This window comes from Oncorhynchus masou, chromosome 24, assembly GCF_036934945.1.
Source record: "Oncorhynchus masou masou isolate Uvic2021 chromosome 24, UVic_Omas_1.1, whole genome shotgun sequence".
NCBI classification, from domain to species: Eukaryota; Metazoa; Chordata; class Actinopteri; order Salmoniformes; family Salmonidae; genus Oncorhynchus; species Oncorhynchus masou.
The window spans coordinates 82307802-82329821 of NC_088235.1; the positions used below are offsets into that span (position 1 = coordinate 82307802).

At 42.0% G+C, this 22020-nt stretch overlaps 1 protein-coding gene across 2 annotated transcripts in view; it reads right to left on the minus strand.

Annotated features, from left to right (window-relative positions):
• The window catches only part of sema6bb (sema domain, transmembrane domain (TM), and cytoplasmic domain, (semaphorin) 6Bb), a 148857-nt gene that overhangs the window by 60048 nt on the left and 66789 nt on the right, over positions 1-22020 (minus strand). For both annotated transcript variants that reach the window (XM_064935237.1, XM_064935236.1), the window contains exons 2-5: positions 15327-15453; positions 14144-14258; positions 10278-10338; positions 10087-10149 (exon numbers count right to left, since the gene is read on the minus strand). In XM_064935237.1, coding sequence (XP_064791309.1) covers positions 10087-10149; positions 10278-10338; positions 14144-14258; positions 15327-15432 — 345 coding nt within the window. In that variant the 5' untranslated portion in view covers positions 15433-15453. The remainder of the gene's footprint in view (positions 1-10086; positions 10150-10277; positions 10339-14143; positions 14259-15326; positions 15454-22020) is intronic.

The following is a 22020-nucleotide window of genomic DNA, read 5'->3' on the forward strand; positions in this document are numbered from 1 at the left end:
GAAGACTCCCTCCAACAACCCACCACAGTCAGAGAGCATTACTACTGAAGACTCCCTCCAACAACCCACCACAGTCAGAGAGCATTACTACTGAAGACTCCCGCCAACAACCCACCACAGTCAGAGAGCATTACATTACTATCACCTAGTGCATCTGGTTTCCACCAATCTAATCCTCCTGATGTTGAACTGGTTTCACAATCACACACGTCTCCAGTGTGGCTCCTCTTTGTTTCATAAACCTACAGTATACTATTAACTAAGCATAGAGACTTAAGAAACTCCACTAAATGAAACGGACTTCCTTGGACCATGATGTTGCCACTAAACTGAGGATGAGCTAATTACCATAGCCAAGTTTAGAAATGCTCGAACAACACTGGGCAGAGATACATTTTTAAAGCTAGTTTCCTGCAACTCTACACATTGTTGTCATGGCTTATGCCGTGTTCTTATGCTATCAGCGAATCAAACATTAAAACCAAATCATGGCATTTTTGGAATTTTAGATTCTTCCTGACCATCTAGTTTTTATTTTGGTGATTGTTAGTTCTCAAAAATATATACTTAAATTATATTTTCTACATACTTTATCAATGTTTTACCATCCCCAAAAATATTTAAATTAAATATATGTACAGTACCAGTCAAAAGTTTGGACAATAAAGAAAAACCCTTGAATGAGTAGGTGTGTCCAAACTTTTGTCTGGTACTGTATATTTTTTTAATCATATTTTGAGACCGCCGCAGCTAAATGAATATAGGGGAAACATCGTACCATCACAGCTTCTCACTAAAGCCTCAAAAGTTTCCCTAGCATGCTCGAATGGGCCCATCACTGCTGGGACCTGCCAAGAGCTCAGAGAGAGACAGAACTCTTTCTACGCTCCAGCAGGCTACTTTCCTTTTCTCCTCCCCTCTGTTCTCCTCTCCTCTCACTTCCCTCTCCTTGGGTGATCCACGCTTGACTCTGATCATCAGAAGCAGATCTGTCATTTCAAGGCAACATTCTGACTTAGACTTTGATGTAAGGCAGAGTGACTGGGGCACGAGAGGGTGGGGGGCGGAGGGCGAATACGGAGGACAAATTAACAGCAGTGCTAAATTAGCACAAATTTGTCCGTAAAAAGGCGCTTCCTGCCCACGTCCTCTCTTACTCAGCATGTTAGTACTAAGCCTCTCCCAAGCTCCTCTTGTATCTCACAGAGGCTGTTTGATGCTAATCCTGTGTGAATGCACTACAGGCCAGCATCAACATCTCCCCTGAAGAGGAGGAGGAAGGGGAGGAGGGGAGGAGTGAGATTCAGAGACTATCTAAGGCAGCTATGTGGCAGTAATGGTTAGGACACCTGACGGCTGACCCAGAGTTGCAGGGTCAGCTCCCTGTCGGGTACACTGTGGTCTCTCCTTGACCAAAACACTTAACCCAAATTACTGCAGTATGTGGCCTGCTAAGGAAATGAGAAGCATGTTCATGTTCAGCTGGAGAGTTGGTGTATTTAGGGCATCTGCAGAAACAACAAACATACAATAAGATGTGAAACCATATCATGGTGAGACTGGTCTTGTCTTGTTCAGAGGACTGAAATGCAGACCCCCTCTGAGAGTTGGTATTAACAACATATTGATCAAACAATCTTAGTAAGTGCTGCACATAAGAATGCAAAACTGCTCTTTAAAAAGCCTACATGGCGTTCCCTTTGTTTGCATACTGGCTGACCATGCCCTTGAGCCAGCTGAGGCCAGAGGGATCTATCTATCTATCTATCTATCTATCTATCTATCTATCTATCTATCTATCTATCTATCTATCTATCTATCTATCTATCTATCTATCTATCTATCTATCTATCTATCTATCTATCTATCTATCTATCTATCTATCTATCTATATATATATATAACTAAGGATGGTTTTGTCCAATGTGATACATTCGGTCAATTCAATATATATATATATTGAATTGACCGTCTTTTCTGATCAACCAACCCGGAAACATTTCATTACATAACCAATTACTCTGGTGGCGAATGTATCACATTGGACAAAACCATCCTGGGAGCAGGACATGACATTTGCAGGAGGGGAAGTGGATGAGTGAAGGTTTGGGGTGGAGGGTGTGAGTGGCAGGAGGATTAGGAGAGCAGAGGGTGAGTGGGTGACAGGGGCCTAGAGGTTTGAGGGAGTGTGTGCAGGGCTGGATTAATGCAGGGGTTTACCGGGGATGAAGCCCCTGGGCCCAGACCTGTGGGGCATCCAAGAGGATATAAACAAATATACATATACACACACATCTACTGTATATATATATATATATATATATATATATATATATATATATATTTTTTTTTACTGCAACCGCCAACCACAGGTGGACTCAGGTGTAGACAACCTGCTGCTGCCTGCTGTCACTCTGCTAATCATCAGATGGGGAGAGGAGAGGGGGTGGTGCCCTCATTGTGACTGGTTAGTTGGGTGTCAGGGGCTGAACACCAATCCCATAAGGGGCCCAAGAGGCAAAATATTGCGCCTTGGAATAGATTCTACAAGTGGACCTAAACCGTACCAGGAAAATACACCCCACAACATACAGTAACATATACTTTGTATCCCTTGTTTACTCAAGTGTTTCCTTTATTTTGGCAGTTACCGGTTTGCCAGTTGGGAAGGCCACAGTTTGGGCAGCTTGGTTGTCAAATATACAGCTTGTTGGGTCGTGCCATAGACATATAATACATAGAAGGGTTTTGTAACCTCTTAACCTGGGAATTTGACAGTTAAACTCGTGGGTACACGAGCAAAGGATGCCAGTCCTGACTTGAATGGGAACTGGTTGGTTGCGTGAAAAACGTGTGAAATTGCGTGAAGAACATACAGTTGGGAAAGTAAATGCTGAAAAGAGAAGGCTAATCTGTCCGTAGAACCAATATACTTTTTTCCCTTAACAACTCTTAGCTAACATAGGCACTGATTTTCAAGTGAGATAGGCTATTTCCACAACAAGCACCTCTGCCATCACCGTGACAAGCCTAAGGCTTCATCATTAGGCGAGTCAGTGTGCCATTGGAAATTGTACAGTACCAGTCAAAAAAAGGGGGTTTCTTTATTTTTGACTATTTTCTACAAAATCAGCCAACAAGTGCTCAGCATATGTGGGAACTCCTTCAAGACTGTTGGAAAAGCATTCCAGGTGTTCTCTCGTTGAGAGAATGCCAAGGGTGTGCAAAGCTGTCATCAAGGCAAAAGGGTGGCTACTTTGAAGAATATCAAACATAAAAGTATTTGTTTAACACATTTCTGGTAACTACATGATTCCATATGTGTTAATTCATAGTTTTGATGTCTTCACTATTATTCTACAATGTAGAAAATAGTAAAAAATAAATAAAAACCCTGGAAGGAGTAGGTGTGTCCAAACTTTTGACTGGTACTGTGTTAAATATCATACTGTAGCCTATGCTATATATACTGTATATATATTTCCTCCTAATATTGTACAGTCACTTCATTAGCCTGGGCTATTGTTGGTATGAATTCAAGACCAGATTGATCTCAGTTTTTCAGTCAGTCAGAGCAGTCACTCATTTCGGTGGTATTAAAAAATATTCAGCTCATGTTTTTGTGTCATGTAAATTACATTTTTAAAAGGGGGGCTATAACAAAAAAAAATAAAGCACTTGGGCCTATGATTTCTTAATCCAACCCTGAGTGTGTGTATGTATAGTGGGGTCTGAAATTATTGACAACCTTGATAAAGATGACTGTATAAGAAATTACTGTAGAAAATACTGTACAAGATAAGTTATTCAAATACTGAGCTATATTGTATGCTACCCCAAAATGGGAAATTATATTATTTTATACTGATAGAATTGCTCAGAGAAAGATATTTTGTTTTACAAGTAATATTTTTCTTTAAAAGGGGAAACATTTTTGACACCACTGTTTTCAATATGTTTCAATACCTCACCTATGAGATGGCCATTCCCAAATGTTGATTTTGTGGCCATCTAACCACTTTTGGGGGGATTTTGATGTGTGCTTAGGGTTATTGTTTTGGTGAGGCAGGGTAGCCTAGTGGTTAGAGAGTTGGACTAGTAACCGCAAGGTTGCAAGTTCAAACCCCTGAGCTGACAAGGCACAAATCTGTTGTTCTGCCCCTGAACAGGCAGTTAACCCACTGTTCCTAGGCTGTCATTGAAAATAAGAATTTGTTCTTAACTGACTTGCCTAGTTAAATAAAGGTAAAATAAAAATAAGTTGTCTTGCTGGAAGATTCACTTGCACTCAGAGACAACCAGGTTTTTGGCTAAAATATCCTGGTACTGGGTTAAGTTCATGATGCAGTTGAACGTAACAAGGGCCCCAGGACCAGTGGACGCAACATATCCCCATACCATCAAAAATCCACCACCCTATTTTACAATACGTATGCGTGGGGTTATTTTCTGCTCATGCATTCTCATTTCGACACCAAACCCACCCCTGGTATGCATGGCCAAAGAGCTCTATTTTCAACAAAGCACCGGTTCCAATCCAGTGCCAATGTTGTTTAGCAAACTCCAAGCATTAACATTTGATGTCTTCACTATTAGAAAATAACCCCCCCAAAAACAAAGATGTTTTGATTGCGTATTTCTTCATATCCCAGAGTTAATACTTGGTGGAAGCACCTTTGGCAGCCATTACAGCTGTGAATGAATTCACATTAGTGACGGGAATGTCATGAACCGAAAGACATGCTTGCGTTGCAGCTCAAAAGTACTGTAAATGTCACAGTAGCCACTAGCCAGGAGGCTAAGCATTGAAAACAATTCTACTAACTAATGTTAAGAAAGCAACTCTTAATTTATCTACCATATAGACTCGTAATTATTGCAACAAAACCATATTACAATCTTGAATAATGCAACAATTCACAAGAATGTGCAGACAATTCTTTTTTCGTCTGTAGCTCCAAGACAAAAGCACAGTTACTGCTAGCTAAAGCTAACAACATATCTTCATCAAGTAACATCATCCTATCAAAAACGAACAATTAACCCTCTTATACAAATATAAAAGTGCAGTAGGCCTACCTCATTTTTATAAATATCATGCAAATCATTAGGCTACATGTGGCAAAATCAAATTGCCACTGAAAACGTGGCTAGGCTATAATTCACAGGGGAGTTGAGATGTTGAGCTGTTATATGTGGTAGCCCATTCCACCCTCCCAAAAATAAAATACATATACACTGTAGATACATATAGGTTATGTTTCTTCATTTGTAGCATTGTGTGGCTCCATGCTGCAGAGTTCAGCACAGCAGGGCCACCGGCAAACGTGTGGCGAGTTGCCATTTTCCCCAGCCCTTTTGATTTGGTTTAACAAAAAATATTGGCACAAAAGCGTTGGGAAGATGGACAAAGTGCTTTTGTTTAAACGTTTTTTTTAAAACAACATGTGACCTGATTAGAACAAATCTGGTCCCATCATAGCCCATATAAACCGTTTTTTACAGCTGATTTATTACTATGTCACACCCAGAGTTTTACCTGGTTAGGAAATCAACTCCCCCACACACCACTCTGGGACCTGTGGGGGCACCTCTAAAATCACCACACAATGTTAGAAATTAAAAAATAAATACTTTTATTTGTATAATCTACTATCTCAAAATGTTCACGTAGTGTGACTTGCATATCTCAAAATGTTGACTTACATATGTCAACATTTTGAGATCGTATCGACATTAAAAAAAATGTAGGCGGGAATGGCCTTCCATAGTTTTCTGTAGCTCAGCTCAGCCAGCAAGTGGCAGCAACAGCGACAATTTCAAAATGCAATTTCAGCTAAAACCTAAGATATAAGAAAAATGTCTGTACATTTCAGCTGTTTCAAAAACATTGCTCTGCTATTACCATTTATACTGTAGGAGTGTTGCGCTCAATGAGACAATTCTGTTCACACTGCCCTGCTGGGAGGGGCCAACATTGAGCGAGACGTGATCATTTCGCAAGTTTACACAACAGTACTGTCTCTCAAGAGTCGATGCCTCTCGAGAACCTCCCGAAAAATGTCCCTTTGCTATCGTCAATGTGAAAACGGGCTAAGATTCTACAGACTTAGCACAACTCTTTGGGCAACATACTGTATATCCATTGTTTTTGTCAAAACTGTTAACACCTCTTGGAAAGCCATTCTGTTGTGTCTTTATCATTAAAATGTGTGTAATTATCTCACTGAAAAATACAACTCTATCCCAGGGTTAGATTTTTAAAAGACATAGGCAGGTTTTCCTCTACTGTTTTACCTTGGTTTGCTCCTTTCATATTTCTTTTGATCCTGAGAAACTCCCTAGTCCCTGTTGGTGAGACGCATACCAATAACATAATGCTGCCACTACAATACAGAGGGTTCATTTTCCCCTCTTTGTCTTACAGTACTACTTAAAATACTTGTTGCAAACAGAATGTATGATTTGGAGCGAATTTTTAATTTATGTTTTACACAGCCTTCTTTTCATTTTGTCATACAGGCCAGTGATATGGAGGGAATGCAATGTTGTTGATTCTCTGTATTTTCAGGTATAGCATCATGTTATGGGCATGCTTGTCACTGGGAAGGGACTGGGGAGTTTGTCATGATTTAAATAAATATGAAAGGAGCACGGCCCAGGTAAAAAGTTAGAGGAAAACCCACCTTAGAGTTCTGAAAAACTAACCCTGGGATAGTAGGACAATTACACACATTTAAATGCCAAAAACACACCAGCGGCTTTCCTGAATAGTCCAGTCTCAGTCTGACTTAAATCTGCTTATCAATACTTTTTTACCCTTCATTTAACTAGGCAAGTCAGTTAAGAACAAATTCTCATTTTCAATGGCGGCCTAGGAACAGTAGGTTAACTGCCTTGTTCAGGGGCAGAATGACAGATTTGTACCTTGTCAGCTTGGGGATTTGAACTTGCAACCTTTCAGTTACTAGTCCAATGCTCTAACAACTAGGCTACCTGCCAAAGTCGGTTCCTCTCTTTGTTCGGGTGGTGTTCGGTGGTGGACATCACCGGTCTTCTAGCCATCGCCGATCCATTTTCCATTTATTTTGTCTTGTTTTCCCACACACCTGGTTTTCATTCCCTCATTACGTGTTGTGTATTCAACCCTCTGTTCCCCCCATGTCTTTGTGTGGTATTGTTTCTTGTAAGTGCTCGTGCACATTGTTGGCTTGTGCGCGACGTGCTTTGTACCCATTGTCTATTATTCTGGATGCCGGTGGTTATACAGTGCCTTGCGAAAGTATTCGGCCCCCTTGAACTTTGCGACCTTTTGCCACATTTCAGGCTTCAAACATAAAGATATAAAACTGTATTTTTTTGTGAAGAATCAACAACAAGTGGGACACAATCATGAAATGGAACGACATTTATTGGATATTTCAAACTTTTTTAACAAATCAAAAACTGAAAAATTGGGCGCGCAAAATTATTCAGCCCTCTTAAGTTAATACTTTGTAGCGCCACCTTTTGCTGCGATTACAGCTGTAAGTCACTTGGGGTATGTCTCTATCAGTTTTGCACATCGAGAGACTGAATTTTTCCCATTCCTCCTTGCAAAACAGCTCGAGCTCAATGAGGTTGGATGGAGAGCATTTGTGAAAAGCAGTTTTCAGTTCTTTCCACAGATTCTCGATTGGATTCAGGTCTGGACTTTGACTTTGCCATTCTAACACCTGGATATGTTTATTTTTGAACCATTCCATTGTAGATTTTGCTTTATGTTTTGGATCATTGTCTTGTTGGAAGACAAATCTCCGTCCCAGTCTCAGGTCTTTTGCAGACTCCATCAGGTTTTCTTCCAGAATGGTCCTGTATTTGGCTCCATCCATCTTCCCATCAATTTTAACCATCTTCCCTGTCCCTGCTGAAGAAAATCAGGCCCAAACCATGATGCTGCCACCACCATGTTTGACAGTGGGGATGGTGTTCAGGGTGATGAGCTGTGTTGCTTTAACGCCACACATAACATTTTGCATTGTTGCCAAAAAACAACACTTCAATTTTGGTTTCATCTGACCAGAGCACCTTCTTCCACATGTTTGCTGTGTCTCCCAGGTGGCTTGTGGCTAACTTTAAACAACACTTTTATGGATATCTTTAAGAAATGGCTTTCTTCTTGCCACTCTTCCATAAAGGCCAGATTTGTGCAATATCTTTTTGTATCCAAATCCAGCTTTAAACTTCTTCACAACAGTATCTCGGACCTGCCTGGTGTGTTCCTTGTTCTTCATGATGCTCTCTGCATTTTTAACGGACCTCTGAGACTATCACAGTGCAGGTGCATTTATACGGAGACTTGATTACACACAGGTGGATTGTATTTATCATCATTAGTCATTTAGGTCAACATTGGATCATTCAGAGATCCTCACTGAACTTCTGGAGAGAGTTTGATGCACTGAAAGTAAAGGGGCTGAATAATTTTGCACGCCCAATTTTTCAGTTTTTGATTTGTTAAAAAGTTTGAAATATCCAATAAATGTCGTTCCACTTCATGATTGTGTCCCACTTGTTGTTGATTCTTCACAAAAAATACAGTTTTATATCTTTATGTTTGAAGCCTGAAATGTGGAAAAAGGTCGCAAAGTTCAAGGGGGCCAAATACTTTCACAAGGCACTGTATATATGTATATTAAACTGCTCCGGTTATTACCCAGTTCTGCCCTCCTGCGTCTGACTTCGCTGCCACCAGTTACGCACCCCTTACACTGCTTGAAAATCAGAGACAAGATTTGAGTATTAGTGTCCATCAATGATTCCCAACCAAATTTACTGAGGTTGAGCAATTTTTACATAAATAATGGATATATGTTGCCCTAAGAGCTTTGGAAGGTTGGTAGAATCTTATTTTAAAAGATTCACAGATGCTAATAGCTTTTAAAGGTGCTTCCACCAAGTGTTAACTCAGGGTGTGAAGACATACGCAATCAACACATCTTCAATTAAAATATATATATAATATATAGGTTGTGTAGATTGGTAGGAAAAAAATCCAATGTAATCCCTTTTAAGGTGTATTTTTAAGGTGTCAAAATGTGAAGATTGTGTGTTGACTTTAGCTCAGTTTATTTTATACAGTAATTTCTGCTCATCTTTATCAAGGGTGTCAATAATTTTGGACCTCACTGTACAGTACATGTGTGCGTGTATGTGTGTGTGAAGGCCAGGCCACAGAGAACAGGATGAGGGGCTCACTGCATTACCACAGTCACTAGGGCCAGGATGGCCTTTTATCCTTCTCAGTCAGGCCTGTGGCCCCCCTTAGGGGCATGCAGGTGGGACTGACTCCCCCTCTCTCCCCCATACCCGTCTTTGTTTCCTCCACCTCCCTCTCCCTATTCTCCATTGTGCCTTTGTCTCGAGGTGTCTCACACAGATTTGATGTCAGGTATTATTTTCAGTGTTAAATCAGTCATTTTTTCTGCCTGGTGGGGCTCAACCTGGACTGCCTTCACTCCCCTCACTTTCCCACACAGACACCTTTCAATAATTCTCTGGTCGGTTGGTGTGTGAGCTGGGATAATGTGTTTGAAGTCAGACAGGAAGGCACTGATCCGCTATGTGGTGGCTGGGAGAGAGAAGGGCTGAGGAGAGAGAGTGGGTGTGTGAGAGATAGCTGAGGTAGTCATGCGTGGGTTGGGTTGACTGTGGGGACTGTTTCACTGTTCATTCTTCACCGCATCTCAGCTCACCTCCTTGGTTTCACCGCTCCCCTCCATTTTGTGAGGGCACACACCGCAACTGGAAAGTTTTGCGGGTGGCCATGTTTGTAAAGGGTGGGAGGGCTGGACCTGTGAAGTGTGTAATGATTTAGGTGAGCAGTAACACTGGGGTGACACATGGTCATGCCCCCTCCGCTAGGTAGAACCAGCAGGATGCCAGTCAAACCGTTGGCACCATGAATGCCCTGCTCCAGGTGGCAAAGTGGGGCCTGTGCCATGTTTCAGTGTGTGTGTGTGTGTGCATGCGTGAATGTGTGCAAACCTGTAACTGTGTGTGTGTGTGTCTGTGTGTGCATGCACAATGATTCATTCCCCAGCCCACCTCGTGTTTGCCCTTCATTCGGCAGGTCCTGATGTCATTTTTGTTGGACTCCCATGTTCTCTTCTACAACAGACAGACACAGAGAGGACAGAGTAGTTAGCCACGGACAGACAGTCCAACAATGTCAGTTAAACTGGTCAGATAGTACTGTAAGATGTCACGGAGGTGTGAGTGCATGGTCAGGGCCTCACCTTACTGTAGAACATCTCGTCTCCCGCCACATTGTCCAGCTCCACGCGGAAAAGGTCATCTCTGACAGACAAAGAGCACGGCAGTCAGCCAACAGTAAGACAAAGCTAAGTCTTAGACAGGCACTCAACTGCAGTCCACATGCTCTTGCACATAATGCCTCTACAAATACTTTACTGTCCTATGGACAATTCTGGACATGCTGCCAAATAATGATTGGAGAACAATAAAGATTGAATCCAAAAAATTTAAGAATCCACATCATCTTTGTCTGTTCATACACTGTAGGCTATGACATATGTGGGCTATATCTATGCAACATTTTACAATAAATCTGAATAAAACAGATTTGTATTCAGTTCTGTATAATGTGGTTCTGTAATGTGATGCATTTCAGGCTATGGGTGATGAATAAAAATGTAGAATTGCATAATAAGAACTCTTCCCCCTGGTTTTGTTTAGTCTCATTTGAGTTGACAAAATGTGGTTTTGCTGGGAGGCCTGAATTCTCCATATCTGTCTCACTTGGGAAGAAATTTAATTAATAGATGATTTAATCAAGCAGTTTGCCCGCGTTCATAACCCACCCCCACACAGCAGCACACAATGCCAATGAGAGGACCCATCATATAATACCATCTCCATGCATTCACGCTACTCACTGCCCCACACTGCACTCACTGCTAATGGATGAATCATTCTTGTATAACCTTGCCGTGCCTGTGAAAGTGTCTTTGGAATCTGAGTTAGGGTAGGAACCTTAAGGAAGACACTAACAGCTGATGTTGCATATTGATGAAGGACCTGTATTTACCATGAATAAGATGGAGGCTCATGCTGTGCTGAGCTCCTTTCAGACACCAGGCATTGAATGTTCTAATCTGTAAATCTGCCACAGCTTCTATTGCAGCAGTATCGATCTTATCTCCTAGATCCTGCTCTGCCTCCCATCGGCATTGCTCTGCCTTACTCCTCTCATCAGCAGAAGGCAGCATCTCTCTGAGTGTTTGTGTGTGTGTGTGTGTGTGTCAGAGTTTGCATGCATGTGTGCTTACATGTGTGTGTGTCAGAGTGTGCGTGCATGTGTGTGTGTGTCCCTGGTGAGGGGAATAGGGTAAGCCTTAGTGCTACTCTAGTGAGTTATTCACTGGTGGCTCCTCTAGGTTTGTTAAATGATTCCCTCCCTAGGTTACCTCCCTCACAATGCAGGACATGGCTAAGTAGTGTGGATAGAATTACTATACACTTACTCTGTGCTTCGCTCATTGGGCTGAGTCAAAGTTTAAGCAGGCTACAAACATTCAAGTAGAGCAGTTTGTGTGGCATAATCACATCTAGAGCACTTCAGCCCTGTCCAGTATTAACATATGAAAATGTGAACAGGCCTCCTAGTCGGTGTGGTGAGCAGCCAAGGCTGCTGTGGTTTGAAGAGGTCTGAAGATTGTTCTGCTCTCTCTCCTATCTGACTGTCTCCATCAGGTTGTTTGAATGATGCAAAGCTGAGGCCTGCTGTCTCTCTGCCTTACTGTTGCATTTTTACATTGTTTATGTTGCAGGATGTTCAGAAGGCAGGCTAGGCCGTCAATCTCCTTGACAACCACTCATAATTCCTCTGACTGGTATTTGAAGACCTGCAAATTGAGTTAACAGATGTGTGTGGATTGCCGCTCGTATTTATAGGCAAGAACCCTGTGAACTGTCCAAAATTGACAAAAATAATGTTATTTTTGGGCCGTACAGACACTGAGCTTCTCTGAGCCTTTCTGAGTCGGCAGACATTGACTTTGCAGAGAACGCCACACAAATAGATGAACCTGAAAACAAACAGAAACAAACGGAGCCTCGCTTTGTAGAAAACCGCAGGTATCTAGCTGGTATCTAGCTCAAAACGTTCAAAACTAAAGACCTATTTTACAGGAGCTATATTTTTTATATTTCTGGCACAGATTGCAGGATGCTCTTAAAGGTGTACACACAAATTAATCATCATGAGTAAGGGACTATGGAAACTATGTAAATAGTTCAAATAAACAGTATTTCATCTATAAAAAACTTTTTCACAGAAAATCGATGATTTGCAGTATGGATCAGATAAGATTGAGGTCATTACCACTAAATACATTAATAGAGACATTTTAGGTGTGCAACAACATGTTTTATCCCATTAAGGTGTGCTACACTACAGAAAAGGTTATGAACCACTGCTCTAGATGACCCCCCCCCCGGTGACCTCTGAGGTCAGTGTCTCTCCACGGCCACGGTCACAGCCAGTGGCTCTGCTCACGCTCACTCTTCAGCCTCTAATGGAGAGATATATTCTACTTCCTCCCTCCTGCTGCATATGGTAAAATCATCTTACGGTTTGCCACAATTACAAACCAATTAATAATGTTTTGGCCACGTTCCTTGGTAACCTCTCTCTTCTCCGGATGAACACTGCTCAATTGGTTTATTTGTGTGGATTAGTCCAGTGGATCTGGAGTTGCGTGACATGTTCAGGGAGTCCACACATCTGATTACAGAGAGAAAAACGCTGGAGCGTGGTTAGCTAATACAGTAGAGAGACTAGGTGTGGGTACTCTCTCTCTCTCTCTCTCTCTCCCTCTCTCTTTCTTTCCCTCCGTCTCTCTCCATCTGTCATCAGCCAGTAAATGGGAGAGGACAGAGTGGTAGTGCGGTGGTAGCATCCCATGAGTACTTGGGGCTCGGGCAGGGCTTTAATAGTCCTTGCAGTATGAACACCTATGCTAATGGTGACAGGATTTGGGCTCACTGGAGCCTCTTATCAGGGTAGCCACTCTGCTACAGCTTTCAACCAATCAGCAGGCCTCCCCACAGGTACTCCCCAAAGGCGCCGTCGCACTTTTAAATCTCTCACTGCTCGGCACTCGGCTGCCCAGCTCAACACACACACGATCACAGAAACAGGTGCACACACACACACACACACACACACACACACACACACACACACACACACACACACACACACACACACACACACACACAGGCAAAATAAATCCCCTGCTTTCCAATCAGATCACTTTCTGTCGGGGACTGCGAAGTCTGCCATTAACCACTACTTATGTAGAAATATATAAATATACAGCGTTCTCGTCCCATCAAGCTATTGGATTTCAACATCATCCGGTTCACTGAGACATAAGTATTAGTTACCTTTTCTATCCTGTAACAGCGGTACTAAAAGATGTGTCAAAGTGTCCCCTGGATGTGGTTGCGTTTTCTCACTAACCTGCAGTCAGACAGGTAGCAGTGACTATAGCCCTCCCGTATTTTGGCTTTAGGTTTTATTATTAGGCTGTGTAGCCAGAGTGTCTGGAGCCAAATGCTGCAGGAATTTACATATTTATTATTAGGCCTCTGGATTTGAGGTTAGAGAAACGACAAAGGCCATAGATCGGGTCATTTCGTGACCCAGTATGGGGCTTCTAATTGGGAATGTCTATGGCCTAGCTACCTCCTCTGCTGTAACCACCACCATATGTCTGCCCTACATGGACATACAGTGGGGAGATAAAGTATTTGATACACTGCCGATTTTGCAGGTTTTCCTACTTACAAAGCATGTAGAGGTCTGTCATTTTACCATAGGTACACTTCAACTGTGAGAGACGGAATCGAAAACAAAAATCCAGAAAATCACATTGTATGATTTTTAAGTAATTCATTTGCATTTATTGTTAGAGAGCGCAGACAACATGACTTCCTCAACCTGTGTGACCTCTGGTCTGACCACACCCACCACAGATTACTGCATTTACTTGAATATGTGACTGAGGATACACAGACAATGCAGGGTTATAAAAGATGGCTGAATACATTTGGTTTCTTGTGTCTAGAAACATACCTGGCTCCAATGTAGAGGGTCCGGTTCACCTTGAGGATTCTCTGAATATGCAGTGGCTCCTGTCTCAGGGATGAACGATGTGGCCGACCCAGAAACACTGGGTACCGGTGAACCACTGTTTAGAGAGAGAGCGAGAGAGAGCGAGAGCGAGAAAGAGAGGGGAAGGGAGAGGGATGAGAGAGAAAAGGAAGAGAGAGGGATGAGAAATTAAAAGAGAGAGTTACATCATCTTCCTATCACGATAGTAATTCTCTGGGGGGGTGAGTGGAGAGGGAAGAGAGCAGAGGGAGGACACAGGGGAGGGAGATCCATACATAAGCTGGGTTACCATGGGAGACAGAATCTGCCATCTCTCATTGGCTGCCTCCTTTTTCTGTGTCCTTCCACTATTCTGTCCATCTCTGTTCCTATCTACCCATCCCAGATAAAGGCCTAGACTGCTGCCTCTATATGAGACTGAGTAAAGAAAAACCTATCCTTCTCCTTCTTCTGTGTCCTGTCCTCCCACTATTCTGTCCATATCTATTCTGTCCATATCTGTCCAAATCTATTCTGTCCATATCTCTAATCTATCTATCACAGATGAGTAGATTAGTGGGCCGCATAGACTGAGACCCACTATCTGCCCTAATCACGTAGGACTTCAGAGACCCTTCTGGTCCTACGTATTAGCATTGATAGCCTGAGAATGGTCTGAATTCAGCTGGGAGGTGTTTGGAAGACACTATTGAGCTGTGATCAATCATAGTCAGCTCTGTTCTGGTCTGGAGGAGGCTCAGAGTCTGGCCGTCTGTGGGAGCAGTCTGACCTCAATCCCGACTCTGACCTCACACAACTCACTGACTGCCCTACTCCTCAACCCATGCATGTCATCCCTGACCTCGCTCTTACAAGCTACACCCTGCGTGTGACTCTAATCCTACTTCCATAACCTACACCCCTACACTACTCCACACCTTCCGTGTGAGGCCCTGACTCCTTTTGACCTGATTTCCTGGTGTTTTTACAGTCTTTTATGTCCAACAATGAAAATGCAAAACGAAAAATATATATACACAAATAATATTTTTGGCTCAGAAAACTTTTGGGGCCAAGGAAATTCGCCACCAGTTGGGGAGCCCTGCTGTACACCCTGTGAGTGAGAATAAACCCATACATGCTGAGTATGAGAGAGAGGTATTACCTTCAATGGAGATAAAGTTCAGAGGCCCCGGTTCCTCCGGAAACGCAGTGCTGGCCAATCGGAGGAGCCAGAACAGCAGGAAGAAGGGTGGTGCCAAGGTTGACATGGCGGCAGCAGAATACAGCGTCTGTGAAGATGAAGAGAAAGACAGCGAGCAGTCAGTCAGATTAAGCCGTAACAGTAACAGAGCAGTACACACACACCTAGTGTGACAGGCTCACACTACCATGCACTACACACACTGACTGACTGTCCAGACAAAGCAGGTACCATATCTGCATTCCCACAACATCTCTCCCTACAGCTGGACAGAGAGTCAGCCTAGAGTCAGACCACAGGAGCCCAATGACACATGAGACACAGTGGAGGAAGGGTGGTGTACAACAAGAGGGCAGTAGATGGAGAGACAGAGAGAGAGAAAGAGAGAGAGAAGAAGGGGTGGAGAGAAAAGGCAGGAGAGGGAGTGAGAGGAGAAGAAATGAGAAACAGACAGACAGGAAGAGAAAGAGAGACGCATACATAGAGACAGGGAGAAGTGGGAGAGTGAGGAGTGAGGCGTGCCAGGCGACTGTTTACTCAAATTAAGATGAGATCGTACTTTATTACATCTTTGGCAGTTGATAAACGGACGGTATTTTCTTATGAAGCCGTACTACAGCAGCCAGAGTAATGAGGAGAGGATGGGATGTAATGCACATGAAAATACAAATGATAGCCAAATTAAGTTAACGCACTCAATCCATCGAGAAAACTACTCCTGCACTTAGGAGGAGGAAAGCCTTGGGGAATGCTATTGACTGTTGTCATAAACCTCAAACCCCATCGCAGAGCAGAACAGAGCCACTCTTCGTGCTGGAGGTAAAGTACACTGTGTAGTGGCTCTTTATTAGGTATAATAGTCATAGCACTCTCCATGCTTATCGTTGCATCCATCTCTGCCCTCTTCCTGGATGATTATGCTTCTGTTCTTTTCACATAAAAGCTGAGCGTGACAATGTTAGCAAAAATGTGTCACCGGAACAAAAATGTGTCACCTGAACAAAACATGAACTATTCAAAAATGAAAAGGATGCAACTTCTTTAGCTTATTACATTATTACTGTTTATACTGACAATAATTTGCTTTGAAATCTAAACAAAAAGCTGTCAGTCACAGTGTCTGACAGCACAAACAAATGATTGAATGCTTGGGTATATTCAGTGGTGTAGTCCTGTAGTTATTATTACATTTGAATCTTCAAGGTTGGATTTCTTTATTCAAAACACTTTTCATATTTTACTGTGGTTACAAACACATTGCATGACATACTGTAGATGCAAATAAGGGCACTTTCATACAGGGGCGTCATGCACCCATTATTTAAGAGGGGGCACGAAGTACTTAAAGATGGATTTTTTTCCTGCAATCTATAGCCATAATCATTATGCCAAATTATATGTATTTTCTGCATAGGTTATCAAGCATACCTCTTTACCTGTTCAGTTGTCATTTAATGAATGATTATTTAATAACGTTTGATTATATTATAACTTTTATGCCTTAGGAGTTTAGTACAACTGTCACACTGGTATATAGTATTATAACCCAATAACTACACACATTTTGGGCCTACTTAGTAGTCGCCAAAGTTCCGGAGCAGGTCTTTAAAATTTAAGTTTAGTACAGTGTTTCCGCTGCAGTCATTTAGTTGTGTTGCTGCCCTATTCAGTCCCTCCAGGATTCAGCAATCACATTATTCAATGCAAAATCAACCAATCAGCGCATATTATTTGAGAGCTTGCAATTTTGACCACTCCCTGCTCATTTAGCGCATAAAAAGGGTCCAATCAAAAGCAGGTTTGCAATTTTTACCAATTACTGCACTGTTACCGTGGAAAATGGCCCAATCCAACCACAAGTCAACAAAGTTTTTTCCCCCTGTCCTGTCACCGTATTCATGTGTGAAGATGATGGGTGATTGTTGATGGCTGACAGGCAGTACAGTGAACAGAAATCAATCAATTTTCTAACAAAAATAACAGCTCAAGAGCATGTCGCAAAATCAAGCATTTTGGGCGTCAGAAATCACAGAAAAAATGTGCGAAATCCTGGAGAGACTGACTATTAGCAAAATCTTTGCCGCAACGACGAATAAATATGGAACATGAAAATATATTTCTACCGAGGCACACTTTGAAGATGCTAGAACTGACCACATTAACCTTTCCTCTGCAAACAAAAATAGTAATAAATAGAAAGACAACCCCATAGTAGATTAGTTTATCCATTTACCTAGTCGGCTTGTAGTGTGTTCTATGAGAGAGAAATATTTCTCTCAAGTTGTGAGTGCCATAGGGAGGGAAACATGCATTCTGACAAGCAGGCAATGCACAACATAATCCCATCCTGGGGAAATAGCAGTTTTAACAGCCTTTGTTAAAAAGAGGGGGTTCCCAGCTTTCCGTTCCTACTTTATTTATTTCTCAACTCCTAAATATGTACGAACTGCACCATTTTAAACCCAGAGTTTTTAACAGAGGCATGGTTAAGTACTTTACCACTCCGCAATTCGGTGTGATTGCACAGGGGACAGTGGGGATGAATGTAACACGTGTCAATTGTAGGGTAGGCTCGTCGCAAACCAGGCTTTCCTAGATGGGAAGCCTGGGGAAGTTCCAATGCAGAAATCAACTAAAGAGGGGTCGGAACCCGGTGTAAATCAGTGATGCCTCGCAACATGTCAAATCAGCTTAAGCGGATCTCCAAAGGTGTTCACCAGATTAGTACCATAGGAGCAAGAGTGAGGACCAAACAGGTCAACAAAACAAGCACTGGTGACAAAATAAGTTCTCAGCATTTCTGTCATTTCAAGATGAGCTAAAGGAAGACGGGAGAAATGGTCTACAATGCTGGCCATATCTATATTTAGACATTTCTGAAGTGGCTATTTGGCTAAAGGATACTGTAGCATGAGGGACAAGAAGTAGCTAGCCACTATGAAGTTTATTTTTTGAAAAGTCAGCTAACCTTGTAAACTACCTAGGTACAGTATAACTAACTAGCTAACTACTAGCTAGTTAAATGTCTCTCATGATTATAAAGAGAACATTTTCATAAAAACAGCATATTATTGACCTAAAAGGTTAGCTATGTTAGCCCAGTTGTTATCTTATCAAGGCTCAGTGATACATAGAGAGACAGTAGTTGCTCTATGGGAACAACTACAATCATTCTGCAAGCAACATTACTAAAATGAATCAAATAAAATGAACCTGGTAAAATGTTAATGCCTGTAATGATCATCTCCCATAGCCTAAATGTTACCTGTAATGATCATCTCCCGTAGCCTAAATGTTGCCTGTAATGATCATCTCCCGTAGCCTAAATGTTGCCTGTAATGATCATCTCCCGTAACCTAAATGATCATCTCCCGTAGCCTAAATGTTGCCTGTAATGATCATCTCCCGTAGCCTAAATGTTGCCTGTAATGATCATCTCCCGTAGCCTAAATGTTGCCTGTAATGATCATCTCCCGTAGCCTAAATGTTGCCTGTAATGATCATCTCCCGTAGCCTAAATGTTACCTGTAATGATCATTTCCCGTAGCCTAAATGTCTTCAGAATGCAATCATACTGTAGGCCTATGGCGGCATTGGTGATGCATGCCATATGATAAGCTGCTAAATGGATTCACATCGCTCATATACTGAGAGAGTCACAATCAAATAAAGCACATTGGAGATCTTACAACTAGAAGAAAAGGAAATGTTGATTTGAGAAAACAACACAGAAACACAGGCACATTACAGACAGAACCCCTTCCTTTCTTTACTGCAGGATTGTGATATGTGATCAATCAACATTGACACTAGTTCATTTTGAATATTAGTTAAAACAAGTTTAAACACTTCACTTCAAATAATCAACCCTTTATCACATCACTGTTGATGTGTCCTTCAACAAGGCACTTAACCCTAATTGCTCCTGTAAGTCGCTCTGGATAAGAGTGTCTGCAAAAATGTACAAAATTTAAACTCAGATGTAGATAATTGAGTAGTAACAAGTAGCCTATTATTACTAAAGCATAATTTCATGTGAACAAAAACAACTTTGCTCCAATGATCCCTGATCCACTGGGTGAGCAGACCTCTATTCCAGCCCAGTAGTAGCACACTTTATGAGCACACAACTCATTAGATAGATAAGTTGAATCAGGTGTGTTATTGCTGGGCTGAAACAGAACCTTGCACACCCAGCCAACCATCAGCAGGGTTGTACATTATACATTGTGTGTGATGTTTAACTATATTTTTCTATACAATATTTGCTAACATAGGTAGGCCTAAACATATAACCAATGGCACATAAGATATGCCCTTAGTCTCTTGGAACATTCATTGGGACCTCTCTCTTCATCTGCAAACAGGCTTTCACAGCGTTCCATATCTGAGGACAGAAAACATCAAAGAAGCAGGCTTCATTTTGCTCAAATGAGGCAGCACTGAATATTATGTTGCTATTATATCTCTGTCCTCAAAGTTTTCCCTTCTAGGGACCGGAACTCGATAATATTTTAATAATGTCACCCCACAAAATTACCTGCCGAGACTATCCAGTAGCCTAGACTCTCCCTTTACTGACAGTTAGGGCTGCAATTTCACCCTCTTCCATGGCTGTTATCTACAAATACCTTTGGAGACTGTGTGACATTTAATTCACTTAGCTAAACAGCTAAACTAGCTAGCAGCTCAGTTGAGTTAGCCTACAAAGTGGCATACTGTCGCCAGCTAGCTAGCTAGCCAATAATACATTGTTTAAAGAAAATAATACATGAATGTATTTATTTACTTGAATAGGTTCTCCCACTGCCTCCATTTCTTGGGTCCTAACAAAAAGAAAATAATCTGCAATCTTCACGATATTTGCAGTGGTGGCAAAGCGCAGCCAGCTGCCATGTGGACGAATGGAGACAAGGGAAAAAGTTTGTTTGTCACAAGAGCAGTTTAGAACGTGTTGTGACATTTGACTTGGAGGGGATGAAGTGGTTTCTGTGAGAAGTACAGGCAGGGGGGGGGGGGCGTTTTACCCCAAGTTACCCTAACACATAGGCCTACATTATATTCACTTAGTTTATGCAAGTTTTTTTGAGACATAAAATGAATCAATATGATGCTAACTAGTTAATTAACCAGCTAATGAATAAGCTCATTAGGGTAAATACAGATAGACTGAAGCATGGGGTTGCCTATTTATTTATAGCCACTATGCCGCTATCAGTTGGGCTACAGGTGATAATGCTTATTGCTAATAGCATACCTGATAATATTGACCATGCATAGGCTATATAATTTAACCAAATCATTTGACCAATATGTTATTGGTCAGCATCATTTTTTCCAATTCATTTTGGAGTACAATGTTGTTGTTTTTTTAAGTCACCAGAACTGAGCTTCTCAGTACTTCTAAATAAAAATGATCCATAACCCCTGCTACAACCCTGCTCTCCGCAACGTTTCCCCCACCGCTACAAATCTTTCCAGAGGAAACACTGATGCAGTCATTAATTTAACATCTGAACATTTTTAAAACAGGAGCAATCTGAGGGGGCACATGCCTTTGTGCCCCCCATGGGCATGACACCACTGATTTCATACACTTCCCACACTCTGTCTCTCCTCAGCATAGCCACACAAGTATCCATTGTAGAGCCATCTAGCCATGATTATAATGAGGTGGTGACTCACACACAACTTTATCAGGAGATCTCATCTTAACAAGGAATTGCTCAAATTCCCCTCATTGATGTCAGAACAAGAGAAGGCACATAACACTAATTGCTCAACACCCAAACCACAAAATTAGAGGAGGATGAGAGAGGAGAGAGTCACAAGCAGAAGAAAGGAGGTCAGAGGTGAGGAGAGAGGGAACGAGAGAGGAGGAGGAGAGAGAAGTAAATGTGGAGGAGAATAAAGAGTAGAAGTGGTAAGTCAGTATTACCAGAGATTTCATTGTGTCTATTTATTAATAATGGATGACTAAATGGCAGGTTTCACGCATTTGATTAGCATAATTAGAAACTGAGGGCTATAGGATTTCATGGGACAACAAGCTAAGCAGATACAGAAGACTTCCAGGGCCAAACGAAGCATACAGCTCCAGAGCAAAATGTTTTCATAATTATGACAAATAGCTGCAGTGGAGTCAATTCAGTGAACAGGGCTAGCCTTTATATTATAGTCTGTGGCCCTTACTTTAACTGTAGCCCCAGTCTACTGCAAAGGATCCCTCAGCATCCTGTAGTTGTAGGCTATACTGTATTTACTACAATCCACACCCACTCCACCAGGATTCACACATTCATTCGTCCACTCCCACAGACCCAGATCAATGTAATTACAGACATTTAGCCAGGTAATTTCCGAAATAAGTAATTAAGACAGATCATTGAGGGTCTGAGACGGAGGGGTGGCGGCAGGCGACATCTTCAGAATGACCACTGGCTTAGATAACAAATCACGGCGAGAATCAATGACGCCTCAAGTCTTTAGAAATTCTTAATGAGGGGTGATATTGTGCTGATAGAGCGGATAACAGAGGTCTGACAGACAGACGAAAGGAAAGCAGGAAACAGGGACCAGGCATGCAGGGAGGGAGTCAGGGAGGCAGCGGGTCGAATGTGTGCAATGCAGCATCAGGCTCTGGGTAAACAAAGAG